Source organism: Urocampus carinirostris, chromosome 8, assembly GCF_059441175.1.
Source record: "Urocampus carinirostris isolate Australia breed hairy pipefish chromosome 8, RoL_Ucar_1.0, whole genome shotgun sequence".
Classification (NCBI taxonomy): domain Eukaryota; kingdom Metazoa; phylum Chordata; class Actinopteri; order Syngnathiformes; family Syngnathidae; genus Urocampus; species Urocampus carinirostris.
In genome coordinates, this window is record NC_142356.1 from 5,624,838 (window position 1) to 5,638,324 (window position 13,487).

At 39.0% G+C, this 13,487-nt stretch overlaps 1 protein-coding gene across 1 annotated transcript; it reads left to right on the forward strand.

Moving 5' to 3' along the window:
* The first annotated feature begins 3,073 nt into the window (after positions 1-3,073).
* LOC148360562 (perilipin-2-like) lies at positions 3,074-13,359 on the forward strand. The gene is made up of 7 exons (XM_088341430.1): positions 3,074-3,192; positions 3,279-3,305; positions 3,437-3,632; positions 8,848-8,930; positions 9,003-9,243; positions 10,977-11,122; positions 12,961-13,359. Exons 2-7 carry the CDS (start codon positions 3,288-3,290, stop codon positions 13,306-13,308), a joined length of 1,032 nt encoding a protein of 343 aa, XP_088197556.1. The 5' UTR covers positions 3,074-3,192; positions 3,279-3,287; the 3' UTR covers positions 13,309-13,359.
* Positions 13,360-13,487: the final 128 nt, after the last annotated feature.

Below are 13,487 nucleotides of genomic sequence, written 5' to 3' on the forward strand. Positions count from 1 at the left end.
CCTTATGTATGGAAAATATAGGACCAAAAACTATTTTTGGGGGGTGCGCCCTATAACCCGGTGCGCCCTATAGTGCGGAAACTACGGTACCTTATTTTCTGCACTATAAGGCGCATAGGATTATAAGGCGCACCCACTTAATCACAAAAGGTCTGAAATGACTGCATAGGCCACAATTACACCATCCCCTGATCTAGAACCTACATGCGGGCAAGGAAAAACTCTGTCATGAACCGGAGCAGGATCAGAACCCAAATGCGTGACGTTTCTCACACGAGCCTTTTATTTTACGGGAAATGGGGAGTCGTGCACTTTAGACAGCAGTCTGGCGTGGAATGATAGGAAGCCAGAGGCCGACGAGATCGATACCATTGCCCAAGCAGATGTCAGAATAATGGGGTCGATACCAGACAGGACGGGACAGACAGGATTGATATCAAACCAGGATATCAAAAATAAACAGGACAAAGTAGACGGAAACGAAACTGGAAACCGTTATTAAACGGGACAAAATAAACGGGAACAATACCGCTGGTTCGAGAGCGTTCTCCATCCGGGCACCGGTGTTGTGGAATGCTCTTCCCCCTGAGATCCGATCTGCAACCTCAGTGGAAATGTTTAAATCAAAGCTTAAAACTCACTTCTACTCTATAGCATACGAATAACCTAAACTTCTTATATGTAATAACTTGTGAAGCCCTTAGAGACTATTTGTGATTAAGGGCTTTACAAATAAAAATGACTTGACTTGACTTGAAATACCAACAGGAAACCGGACCGAGTCAAAACCCACGTCTTGCGGGCCAGAGGTTCGTTGACAGTCTGACAAAGGAAGAGTGAGAGCACTGAGCTTAAATAGACGGAAAACCAATCTGTCAATGAGCCGCAGCTGGCGCCACACGGGCGGGGTCAATTGGGCGCCGTGGCAACCGTAACAACCTCAACAAGAGGAAAATAAGAAACTCAGTCATTTTATTCATATTGAGTTTCTTTTGTCTTTTATTAGCATATTTGGTATTGGAGTAATCCAAAAGTAATTGAAAGTAATCTAGTTAAAATAACCCTACCCAACCCTGCCCACTTGTTTGTTACTTTGGTCCTGATATTGATAATAAATACTGTCCTTGTTTTGAGCACCCCTGCTTGCAGTTCCTGTCTCCTCCACATGGGTTCATGATTACTACCATCAGATCATAACACTTTTTTGTCCCTAATTCTTTTCTTTCTTTTTCTCCAATTTCCTTTATTGCTTTATTTTCCCCTACATTTTCTTTCTAGTCCAGTTCGTTTTTTTCCTCCTTTTCTTATTTCTTCTTCTCTTTTTTAATTCCTTTAAAAATATATATATGTTCGCCTTCTTTTTGTCTTTAAGAAAGGCTGGGTAAATATACTCATTTTTGGCGGAACTGCACATTACAGCGACATCTAGTGAAGAAATAGTTCTTATTTCACTACAGTACATATTTTAGAGAAAATATAATTGTTTCTGGATTTAATTCAAAAAATATTTCCTGAAAATTATTTGTTTTAATTATTTGAGTGGGTGTGACTTCGCCTCAACATTAGAGTTAGCACTCTAAGCTGCTTTAACTCAGGAGTTAATTCCAGTGGGAGAGAGTTAACTTCAATTTTGAAGTCAACCTTTTCAAGCTGCTTTAACTTGTGAAGCAGAGTTCATTCCAGTTAACCTTTACTTTGAAGGTAACATCTTAAAGATGTTTTAACTCTTGAGTCAATCCTGGAGTTAATTCCATTGTGAGAGAATTAACTTTGAAGTTAACAACTAAAGCTGCTTTAACTATTTGAGCTAACGCTTGAATTAATTCCCAGTGGGATATAGTTAACTTTGACTTTGAAGTCAACATCTTAAAGCTGCTTTAAATCTGTAGGTAGCGCTGGAGTTAATTCCAGTGGAAGAGAGTTAATTTGAATATTGAGGTCAACATTTTAAAGCTGCTTTGACTCTTGTGTTAACTCTGGAGTTTATTCAAGTGGGAGAGAATTTACTTTAACTTTGAACTCAACATGGTTAATGCTGCTTTGACTTTTGAGTTAACTCGGAAGTTTGTCCTAGTGGGAGAGAATTCACTTTAACATTAAAGTCAACATCTGAAAACCGCATTAACACTTTAAATGTATCTGGAGTTTATTCTAGTGGGTGAGATTTCACTTTGAAGTCAATATTTTAAAGTCAAGTCAAGCCATGTTATGTTAACTCTTGAGTTAATTCCAGTGAGAAAGTGTTAACTAACGTTGAAGTCAAAAATTTAAAGCTGCTTTAACTCCAAAGTTAAATCCAGAGGAAAAGTGTAAACTTTAACTTTAAAGTCAACATCTTAAAGTTGCTTTAACTCTTGAGTTAACTCTAAAGTTTGTCCAAGTGGGAGAGAGTTCCCTTTAACATTAAAGTCAACATCTGAAAACCGCATTAACACTTAAAATGTATCTGGAGTTCATTCTAGTGGGAGAGATCTCACTTTGAAGTCAATATTTTAAAGCTGCTTCAACTCTTAAGTTAACTCTTGAGTTAATTCCCGTGAGGGGGAGTTAACTAACTTTGAAGCCAACAATTTAAAGCTGATTTCACTCCGAAGTTAAATCCAGTGGGGAAGTGTGAACTTTAACTTTAAAGTCAACATTTTGAAGTTGCTTTAACTCTTGAGTTAACTCTTGAGTTAGATCCAGTGGAAAAGAGTTAACTTTTATATTTGAAGTCAACATCTTAATGCTGACTTTTGTCTTAAGTCTAGAGTTAATTCTAAATGAGAGAGAGAGAGTTAACTTTAACGTTGAAGTTAACATCTTTAAACTCTTTTAACAGTTAAGTTAACTCTGGAGTTAAATGTTTTTTTTTAAATGCTGTGTACCAGACACGATTTGTATACGTTTTAATAGGTCGTATGAATCAATATTATGTTAAATCGAAAATGTTTGGACAAAAACACAAAATATTTAATTATGTTAAGTAACTCATCATTAAAAAATTAATATTAAATTATTTTACTTTGTTTACAAAATTTATTTTAAAATTAATAAGAGAGTATCTTTCGACCACAAAACACGACCTTTGAACCCGAAATTTCGCGTACAAAATTTGTCAACAAGTCTCGCGAGACTTGCGATTGCCCAAACCGTTAATTGGTCTGACACAGCAACGTGACGAAATTGTCCCCGTCCGGTGCGGTCAAGTCGGTGAGTTCACCGACGAATTTGTCGTTTTACTCGACATCACTCAAAAAACTCTCACGTCCTTATTTCGTTTCTTTTCGTCTTTTTAGTGTGTTGTCATGTCTCGAAACAAGCAGGTGAGTTGAATTGACTGTCAACGTCACGATGGGCACCGCGCTTTGTGATTTCTTGACGTGTCGCCATTACAGTCAGCAAAAAATGGCCTCCGTGTTTTTATATCATAATTAAAATTGTTTGTGGGTCGTAGACCGCCGCTGCCAGGGTGGCTCAGCTGCCCCTAGTTCGCTCGGTATGCACCAACCTGTCGCAGCTCTACGGGGACCGAAAGCAAAACCATGCCGGGCTGAAGAGCGTCTGCGAGGGCCTGGAGACCCGCGTCACCTTGTTGAGCTCGGTGGCTTTGGAAAAAGTTTCGCCTGTCATTACTAAACTGGAGCCTCAAGGTAATTTAGTATTAAAATGCTTCTACTCTGTGTGTGTGTGTATATCAAAGATAAAGTGGCCAGTTTCGTCTTCAAAGCCAGCCTATGCAGTCTACTTAAACTCCAGATGAAACTTGGAAGCCTCTATATTTTATTTTTATATTAATCCTTACATGTTCTAAAGTTCCACTTTTCAGTAAGTGTCAGTGTTTTATCCTACAAAATATTGTTTTCCTCATCAAACTTAAACGAATTTTAATGTTAAATTACTCATAACGAAACTTTGCCATATTTGTTTAAAGTTCGAAATACGGTATTTCTTTTAAATGGCAATAAATGTGGTATGTGGAAAAACAATTACCGTAGTTTCCGCACTATAAGGCGCACCTAAAAGCCTTTATTTTTTTCAAAAGCTGACCATGCGCCTTATAATACAGTGCGCCTTATATATGGATCAATATTAAGTCGCAAAGTCTTGCAACTAAAGCAAGCAGCCCCCGACTAGATTTTCCCCCAAAGGCGAAGTAGTCCGCGGTGTATGCTGAGATCTATATACCGGCGTTTCATTTCCTAACCAATGTGTCAATCATCATTTGAATAACTGACTATTGGCTAAAGTTATCTGGAGGTAAAGGGGGCGGATCCTTTTTATCATTTACAGGCTCGCATAGGCTAAAGGGGCGAAACAAAGCCTGCAATTGGCCGAAAAAGATGAATGTGGATCACACGTTGGTTGGGTTGCACTGCGGCATAAAGAAAATTTTTTTTAATATTCTGTATTTGTAAATATTTTACTCTCCTGGATTTACTACATTCACGGTTGTAAGAAGACCATGGTTACATATCATTAATGAACGTGAAGGCTGCAAGAGAACTTAGGTGAGCTATGCGGCTTTCTATTTTCCCGGAGTCTTGTTTTCGAACGATCTTGATGTTTCTGTGATGAATCTATTTTTAAACTCAATTCAATTCTCTTGTCATATGCACAGTAAAGAACCCCGTTTCCCTGCACAATAAAATTCTTACTTTGCTGTCCACACAGTTGCTAGCAAAAAATAAAATGGAAACTAAGAAATGTTTGTTTGGTGACATCGTACGGACACCGCACTCGCACGTGTCTACGACACGTATTTGCTTCTTTGCAAGCTTTGGGAATGTTAAGGGGGTAATAAGTTTGACTGAACTATCTGACGGTTTTGTCGACGTTCCCATTGTAGCGCCTTATAATCCGGTGCGAATTTTAAATAACCAGCGTTCTCCCTTGGTCTTAAAAACTTCGTCTTAAATCCGTTAACTGCAAATTACAATATTGAATAGGTCTTTAATTTTGTCTACAAGCAGTGTCTGAAACTCGTGACAAAAAGTTAGCGGACACCAGGGCAGACAACTCTGAAAAGTTGCCTGCCCAGCCATAAAGTTGCCGTACCCATTTTTCACAACTTGAAACGCAATAAGACGACTAATCGCAAAAAAACACGTTGTAGCAAAGCCTCAAAGATTGATTATCAGAATATATAACAGAACAACTCTTTAAAAATAAGTTTATTATAAATCTACTTATGACATTGATTGCTTGTATATGACATTGCTGTTTTCTATCTGCCATCAGTATGTACCTGTATTTACTCATCTTCATTCATGCAATGTTTGCATTGCGTTGTCTGCTACAAGCCACGTGAACTCCTCTTTCCACGATGCTTTTAATGTACATTTACGTTTTGTAGTGTCATCAATTTTGTTAGCTTCTTATCAATCTTTCTTCTGGGGCTGAGGTCTCCGCTTGGGTCTCAACCAATAATCAATTTTTATTGTGTTCTCTGTGCGTCTACTTTGGCAAATTATATGCAAATGAGGGACCTCAGAACTCTCCGGGGAGTCCGGAAGCAGGAAGTTATTCGATGCAGGCTTCTGAGCGACTGCTAAGTATGCTAATTGCCAAACAAACCGAAATCCCGAAATTTCCAAACCGAACGAACATTTCGAAATCGGAATAAAGCGAACGTTTGATTTGAAAAAAAATCGTTAGGTTTTTTTTTTCTCTCAAAGTTGTCGGCCACCCTGGGGGAGACGTTTTGTAAGTTGTATGCGAGACGTAAAAGATGCACGCCCCGGGCACCCAGGCAGATGTTATTTCAGACACTTAATTGTTACATGATTTTTATTTATGTTTTTATATATATATATATATATATATATATATATATAAATCAAAATTTCCTCTTTTCAGTAAATGTCAGGCAGTAATTTTTGTGTCCTTTATCTTACAGAGTATTGTTTTTCTCTAATCAAACTAAAACGATTTTTAATGTTGAGTGACTCGTAACGAAATTTAAGCTATCAAAAGGTGTTCTCCATATTTGTTAAAAGTTCGAAATATTGGTTGGTGCACACGTCACGTTGTGGTACGCTATTTCTTTAAAATGGCAATAAATGTATGTGAAAAACAATGAACTTTTTCAAACAAATAAACCGTTTTTCTATGTCTCGGGTTTCGGCGTGACCAACAATGTGTTTTAATTTTGGAAAAGTTTTGCCAATTTTGTCGGCTCAAACCAGTACCTATTGTTTTTAAAATATTTAGCCCATCCCAGCTATATTCGGGCACTAGGCAGGTGCCCTGAACTGGTTGCCAGCCAAACGCAGGGCACAAAGAGACCGACAATTCACTCGCTCATTTACACCTAGGGGCAATTTGGACCGGCCAATTAACCTAACATGCATGGTTTTTTTAGAATGTGGGAGGAAACCAGAGTGCTTGGAGGAAACCCATGCAAGCACGGGGAGAAAATGCAAACTCCACACAGGAGGTTCGATCTCATGACCTCAGAACTGGGCCGCACTAACCACTGCGCCGCCGTGCTGCCCTAATACAAACATGGCAAGAGCAAAAACAAAAACGAATTGGGGGGAAAAAAACACAATGTTCACGTACATGTTCGAAAGGAAGTAGGGAGAAGCATATGCTTATTACATCCTATCCCTAGACTTCCTTAACAATTGCATCCCACATCTAGATCCCCTGTGTATTTAACTGGTAAAAAATAACTTATTAATACACATATTTACATTGGCACTGTCGATACAGTCTCTTCATTATCATCATTATCAGTACTTCCATTTTTTTTTTTTTTTACATCATTGCTATCACCATTTATTCTCAGCATATTATATAAAAATAGTATATTGTAATAACCAGGGATGTGATTTTTCCGCTAATTCGCGGAATTCCGCTTTTTTTATCTCCAAAAATAAAATTTTAAAATTTCCGATTTTTTAATTGGTAAAAAACCGTTTTCGTCTCGACAGCATTCCATTTTAGTGTTTCCGTAACTGAAATGAAACGTACTTGCGATTGGTTGAAGTCTCCGTGTTGACCAATAAACGCGCTTGTTATAAAGGCGTAGGAGTATGCCATTGTTCATTTCTCACACGTTTTTGCCGAGTGTTTAAAGAAAGATGTCCGAGATCGAACGCAAAGATGCTCCGCGAGTTAAAGAAATTGCTAAGATCGTAAAAAAACAAGTTTCGATCGGACTGGTTAGAGAAGGAATTATCTACAAATGTTGGTGACCCCGACGTGATCCAATGTAGCGAGCAGAGACGGGAGTCGTAGGCGGAGTGTCAAACAAAGGTGCCAACGAAAGCTGCTTTAATGACATTTAAACTGGCAATAACAAAACAAACACGAGAGTGGCTAGAACCGGCCGAATTAAGAGTCCCCCTAGGAACTCGCTAACTGAACAATGGTTCCGTGGGTGAATTATGTACAACCCACTACAGTACTTTCATTTATAGATAACATCTTCCGCTATAACAAAGACATTTGTGGTATGTTCTAATATGAGTTACTTTTCATTTGGTCATGATACAATTATTTGTTCATGAAATTTGAACTCTTCAACATGATTTATGTGTTAACTTAGTAATCACATGAGTTAGATATGATGATATTCTCAGTGATAGTTTTTAAAAGCAAAGGCAGTCCAATGTTTTTTAATGTGACTGATTTTGAGTTGACTTAAACTGTAATTTTATATGGGATAGTTCAAAATATATTGAAAATTGATGCTGTTGTTTTGTCTATTTCTTTGTCATCTGAGTGCATTGAAAGTACTTAAAAACACGGAAAACCCATGAGCTCCGGGGGGCTTTGCCCCACTTGTCCTCCCACCAGGGCACTGCCCTCGACCTAGCTGGGTGCCCGCGGCCCCCAGACCCCCGCCTAATTTTCAGATAATTTCACTTTGGTCAAATCACATCCCTGAATAACAATAATTCTAATTGGTGCTCATGGTGGTTTGTTTTCCGTCATATGAGTATCTTTGAACATGCTGCCATAGAGGGTCTGCCCCCAGGCAGCAGGACCACCCATTCTTGGGTGTCCTGATCTGCGCAATAAAAAGAAAAAGTACTTGAGCTTGAGCCAGATGCCTCCCACTTGTCTGCCCTAACTATGAGATATGCATAAGTCTGCTTTGTCTTCTTTTGTGATTGTATCCCCATTTATTTAGTTTTTGTTTGTTTTTCATCATCCTCACCAACATATTTATCCACCTCAGTTATCTGTTTATAAATATAGTTCCAGATTGTGATGGATTTGCATAATATGATGGTGACAGTTTTATATAATAACAATGTTCAACAATGGCATTAAGAAGACATGGGGCGGCAGTGGCCCAGGGGGTAGAGCGCTCGTCTTGGGATTAAGAGATTGCAGTTCGAATCCCGGCTCCTCCGTGTTACATGTCGAAGTGTCCTTGGGTAAGACACTGAACCCCTAATGCCTCCAATAAGCAGGTTAGCCTTACATGGCTGCACAGCCGCTATTGGGAAATGTGAAGCGCTTTGGGAAGTCTTGACTTGAAAAGCGCTATAAAAATGCAGATCATTTCATTTCATTTTACATTTAGTTGATAATAACATTAAACATAGCCATGATAATTATTAGCTTGACCCATCTTTTGACTGTAAAAGGCTTTTGCTCACTTTGATTATTTGGATACCAATAATGCTAATGATAGTTACAATAATAGCCACATACATGTTAAAATCGTTATAACAGTTATAAGAATACCTCTCAGGGGAACCCTGAATAAAGTTCTGATTTTGAATTCAATATTTTTTGTCTCAGATTTAGAATGCAAAACAGAAGAATGATACATTTTGTGTGCTGTCTTTAAGTGGTCTCAGCTCAACTACATCAAAACCGCTGACCACACTACTTTTGAATTTCCAGTTTCCTTTGCTAATGATGTTGCATGTAAAAGTCTGGACTGGTTGGAGGCGACGTTCCCTGTACTTAATACACCCGCAGACGAGGTGACAATTTTGACACGTTTGACGATCTTACATTGCAAATTCTTCATGTCAGTTATGTTTTATACCACCTAGATCGTGTCTGACGTTCGAAGTAAGGTTCTGGAAGTGCAGGACGTGGTAAATATCGTGACCCATGGAACAGTGGACTGCGTCCAGCATGCCGTGGCGTCTATCATGGCAAAAGTGCGGCAGCCGGACGACCAGTCGCTTGTGGGAAGGGCTGTCAACGCCTCCACAACGAAGCTGGATTCCGCTTTGAATATGTCCGAGAAGCTGGTGGACCGCATGCTGCCCCCTACAGAGCAAGAAAAAAGTATGTGGCTTAGAATTAGAATTGTTTTTGTCGTTGATATCAATGTTGTGAAACAAGGTATGAAACAAGGTTAGACATGCCTTCGCTCTGAAAACGCCGGTCTACTAGTGATCCCAAGAGCCAAGAAGAGATCCGCAGGTTCGAGAGCGTTCTCCATTCGGGCCCCGGTGCTGTGGAATGCTCTTCCCCCTGAGATTGGATCTGCAACCTCAGTGAAAATGTTTAAATCCCAGCTTAAAACACACTTCTACTCTATAGCATATGAATAACCTATAATTGATGTTGATAATATGTGTATTATTTGCCCTCATATAGGTTTTAGATAAGGGGATGGTGTCATAATAGTCTGTGGTTTGCAAGTCTTTGATCTGTTCAGCCCTTTGATACTCTTTGTGATTAAGGGTTATACAAATAAACATGACTTGACCCTCCAGAGTAAAACATGTATTATAAAGACTTTCAAAGAGAAAAAACTAAGACTAGGCAAAAAAATAATGACAAGATAGTGCTTAGAAAAACTGGCTTAAGGTATAATAAAATGAACGAAAGATAAGAGAATTGAGGACAAAAAGAGGGGAAAAAAAGAATTAGGGGAAAAAAGCAAATAAATGCCTTGTGGTTATGCTTTTGCTTCTACCTTTAGCGTCACTGCAAACCTTACAGTAGCATCTTTACAAAGCAAACTGAATGAAAGACATAATGGGATGTAGTTTATTTAATAGCATATTTGTGTTTTCATGATGTTGAGACGCAAACTGTCAAGTCTAAACATTCAAAATAAGGAGATAAGACATAGATGGATTTTTACTTGCAAGGAAGGGTCCTCAAAAAAGGATTTCAATCAATAGCAGATGGGCATAAAGATGGAATTTAACATGCAGTCAACTGCAACGATTGAGTTTTGGGCACGTGAAACAATTTGTTGAGGCTGTATCGTGAGGAAAATGACGTGATGAGTCGAAAAAAATTGATAATTCCACATTGTAATGTGAAGACTTCATATTCCGGGAGGTATACTGGATTGATAATGAGATAGATTTGAATGCCTTTTCATATGCTATCTACAGGGATCAGAATTTTCCGCGGATTTCCGCTGTTTTTGAACCCCAAAGGCATTCCGACTGTTTCACTTTTTCTCTTGCGTAGCAAACAAATTCAAAATCCGACTGTCTCACTCTTTCCTTTATTGCTCTGGCGCACCCTGGCGGCCGTTAGAAAAATTGGCCGCATTGTTGGCCAAACTGCAGGGACAGAACTGCATTTGAACTTATCTTGCAGTATTTACAAAAAAATCAGTTATGTGGGCAAATTATTTTAATCTTCTAAAAATGTTACTTAAATGATAAATATAAGCATGGTTTTGGACAAGTAAATTGCCTAAAACCCAGGAGCTTGGGGGGGCGTGGGTTGGGGGGGCGGGGGGGGGGGGGGTGGTTGGCTCCGCCCTGCTTTATTCCTGGACCCTGGCTATATCAGCTGAAAATGAAAATCTCCATTCTGATCCCTGTATCTATATCACTGGTGATCTAGTGGTAAGGTTTTGGCACTTTCACGGCTGGGACCCGGGTTGATTTCCCGTTGCAGTCTGTTTTGCGGTCAGAAATATTTTTCGCTCATCTTGAAACTGTAAGGTTGCGGGTTCGATTCAGCAAGTGGTTAAAGCGCTATACAAATGCAGTCCATTTACCACGTACTGTACTTGGTACTGAATGAAATTTTTGATGTGGTTATAGAAGAAGAAAAAGAAGAAGATGCTCCTGTGGGCGGTTCCGAGGTGGCTGCCGTCGAGAGAAAGTACTCAGTGCGACTAATGACGCTGTCAATAACGCTGTGCAGGAGAACCATCAAACTGGCAGGAGCCAAAATCCATTCTGCTCAAGTTGGTCCACTCATTTTAACATAAAGGGCTTTTAACAGTTTTACCAATGCTTTTGCCGTCATTTAGCACAGTAATGTGCTGACATGTTCCCTAAAATGAGAGGATTTTTTTTTAGCCGTAATCCTAAAGACTTAGTCCCCTTAATTCACGTGGTCTATGAATATTAAAATTCAACATTTATATACTATAAAACAAAACCTTAATACTGTTGTCAGGGTTGGTAAACTTTTTGATCCACAGGCGCATTGGGTTAAAAAATTGACAGTGAAAAAAAACTATCAGTCTTGAATCCGATACATCGGCAGTACTTAAGGAAAAGATCATCCTCGTATACAATTTTTCCTTGTCACATTTATGAAGATACATGTAGACGGAACACAGTACACAGAATTTAATTTTACATTTGTTTATAGGCTGTTTAATTAGTTAGGCTTTTAAAAACGAAAGCAAGAGTGACATCTTATGTCTCTTTTATACACTTAATTTGATGGGCTACATTAAAAAACTCCAAATGCAATTTTGCTATCACAGAGAGGGTTTATGAATGAATTTTAATGCCAACTTTTTGGCATTAAAAAGCAGATTATATTGCTTACTCTTAATTGTATGCATGAAACACAATCTTTCTCCAGATTTAAAACAAAAACTTAAATTTGCAAACTAACCAAAACGGAAATCTAATGTGATCGTTGTACTGGTTTATTTACGCAAACTTCAAAATACAGCGGCTGTAGATTTAAGTACGGTACATGAGTAAAGATTTCTCTTTTATGATTACATTTGAGAAAGCAGTAGTGTTTTTTTTATTTTTATTTTAATAGACTACTGTTTTTCTCTATTAGTGTTGGTATGGAATTGTGTACCCACATGGTACACAAATAATTAGTACAGAGACCCCTTGGTGCTTCGGTTAATGCTGGTTTACTCCTTTGTAGATTTAAAATCTATTTATTTTGTCTTTGTTGTTAATGTCATTGTATCATGCATTGTGTTCTGCTCGAGCGCTCAGGGCGGTTGCGACTATGTGCGCAGCTGCCATAGCCTTGTGTATGCCCTCAAACAGCCAGGGTGTGCATGCACAGTCTACGTCTCCAAATCAAAACAAACTGGGCACGGCTACAGCCAGCTTTTAGCAACACGTGACATTGGAAGGAGATTGATCAGTTAAATTGGATTTTGAGGAGAAATAGTGATCATGATTGGGTGCTTAATTGATTATTGGGTCAGGAAATCAATTGAGGCAGTGTGAGTAGAGAAAGCAATAGCATGGCTGCAAAACTGGCCTACAACTGGGGTAACTAAGTCATCACTGCAAAGTATCTTGCCAATGTCCGGTCCATTAGCTATGAAACAAATGACTTGGTCCTAATTTGTGGGAAAGCGCTACATTTAGGACTCATTTTAATCATTGCGGTGATGTTTTCATTTAAGGACACTTGATGCTAGTGTGCAGCTTCGCTTGTTGGGCGCTGTTGCTTAGTTACACTGAAAGAAGCCCTCCAGTTGTTTTACTTGATAATAAAATCACCTGTCAACTGCTTTTGTGTTCATATTTATAGATTGAGTAATAATGTAATCAAGGTAAGTTTAACCCATAGGGAGCTTATATGAAGGTGCTATGCAACTCCGGATTCTCACTTTGCGTGGCTGGTTCTGGTTCCCATTAACCACGCAGTGGGAACTCACTTCATTTACCATTGTATAATTTTCATTTTGGTGGTCCAAATAAACCTGCAACTGTTCATATTTACCCATCTCTGATCTCGTGTTAAGAATTATACTCCGGTTAACTTCAGCAACAATTTTTAAATAGCCTGACAGCACACTTTCTCCTGCAGATCATGGAGGCCTTGTCCACATCTTCCGGTCAGCTTCGCATTTTGCAGACAAGCTGGCTGGCACTAACGTGGAGCTTAGAGAAGCTCCCGCTCCACGTTCAGCAACAGGTTGTGTCGGCGTATTTCTATTTCTCGCAGATGTACAACCTGAGAGTTGCGCAACAGGAAAGTGATGAAAGCCCTAGTCTTGTAGCACCTGAGACGAGCCAGGGCCCACTTGCCATCGCCCAGAAGAATATTCAACCAAGTTCTAACTGGCAAGCTAGAAGACCTGCCGGGACCTCTGTGTATGAGGCCCTATCGCCTCAACCGGAAAAAGGAATTGGCAGCGTTGAAAGATTCCACTAATTGGTGGGTGTGTTCAAAGTACATGTAAATAAAGGCACTTGATGATTAAAACCTGTAAGCTTATTTGGGTTTAGATAACTGTTCCAATGTTAAACATGTTTGAAGTTAACTTTCTATTATACCTTTCAATATTATAGGTACTCCTGTTCACAGTATCCCACATCTGACATTTTAATTTC

Excerpts from the sequence above, each read along its gene's own strand:
- LOC148360562 (XM_088341430.1), top strand. Across the intron at positions 3,633-8,847 it reads TACTAAACTGGAGCCTCAAG|TTTCCTTTGCTAATGATGTT; the intron begins GTAATTTAGTAT and ends TTGAATTTCCAG. Across the intron at positions 9,244-10,976 it reads CCCTACAGAGCAAGAAAAAA|AAGAAGAAAAAGAAGAAGAT; the intron begins GTATGTGGCTTA and ends ATGTGGTTATAG.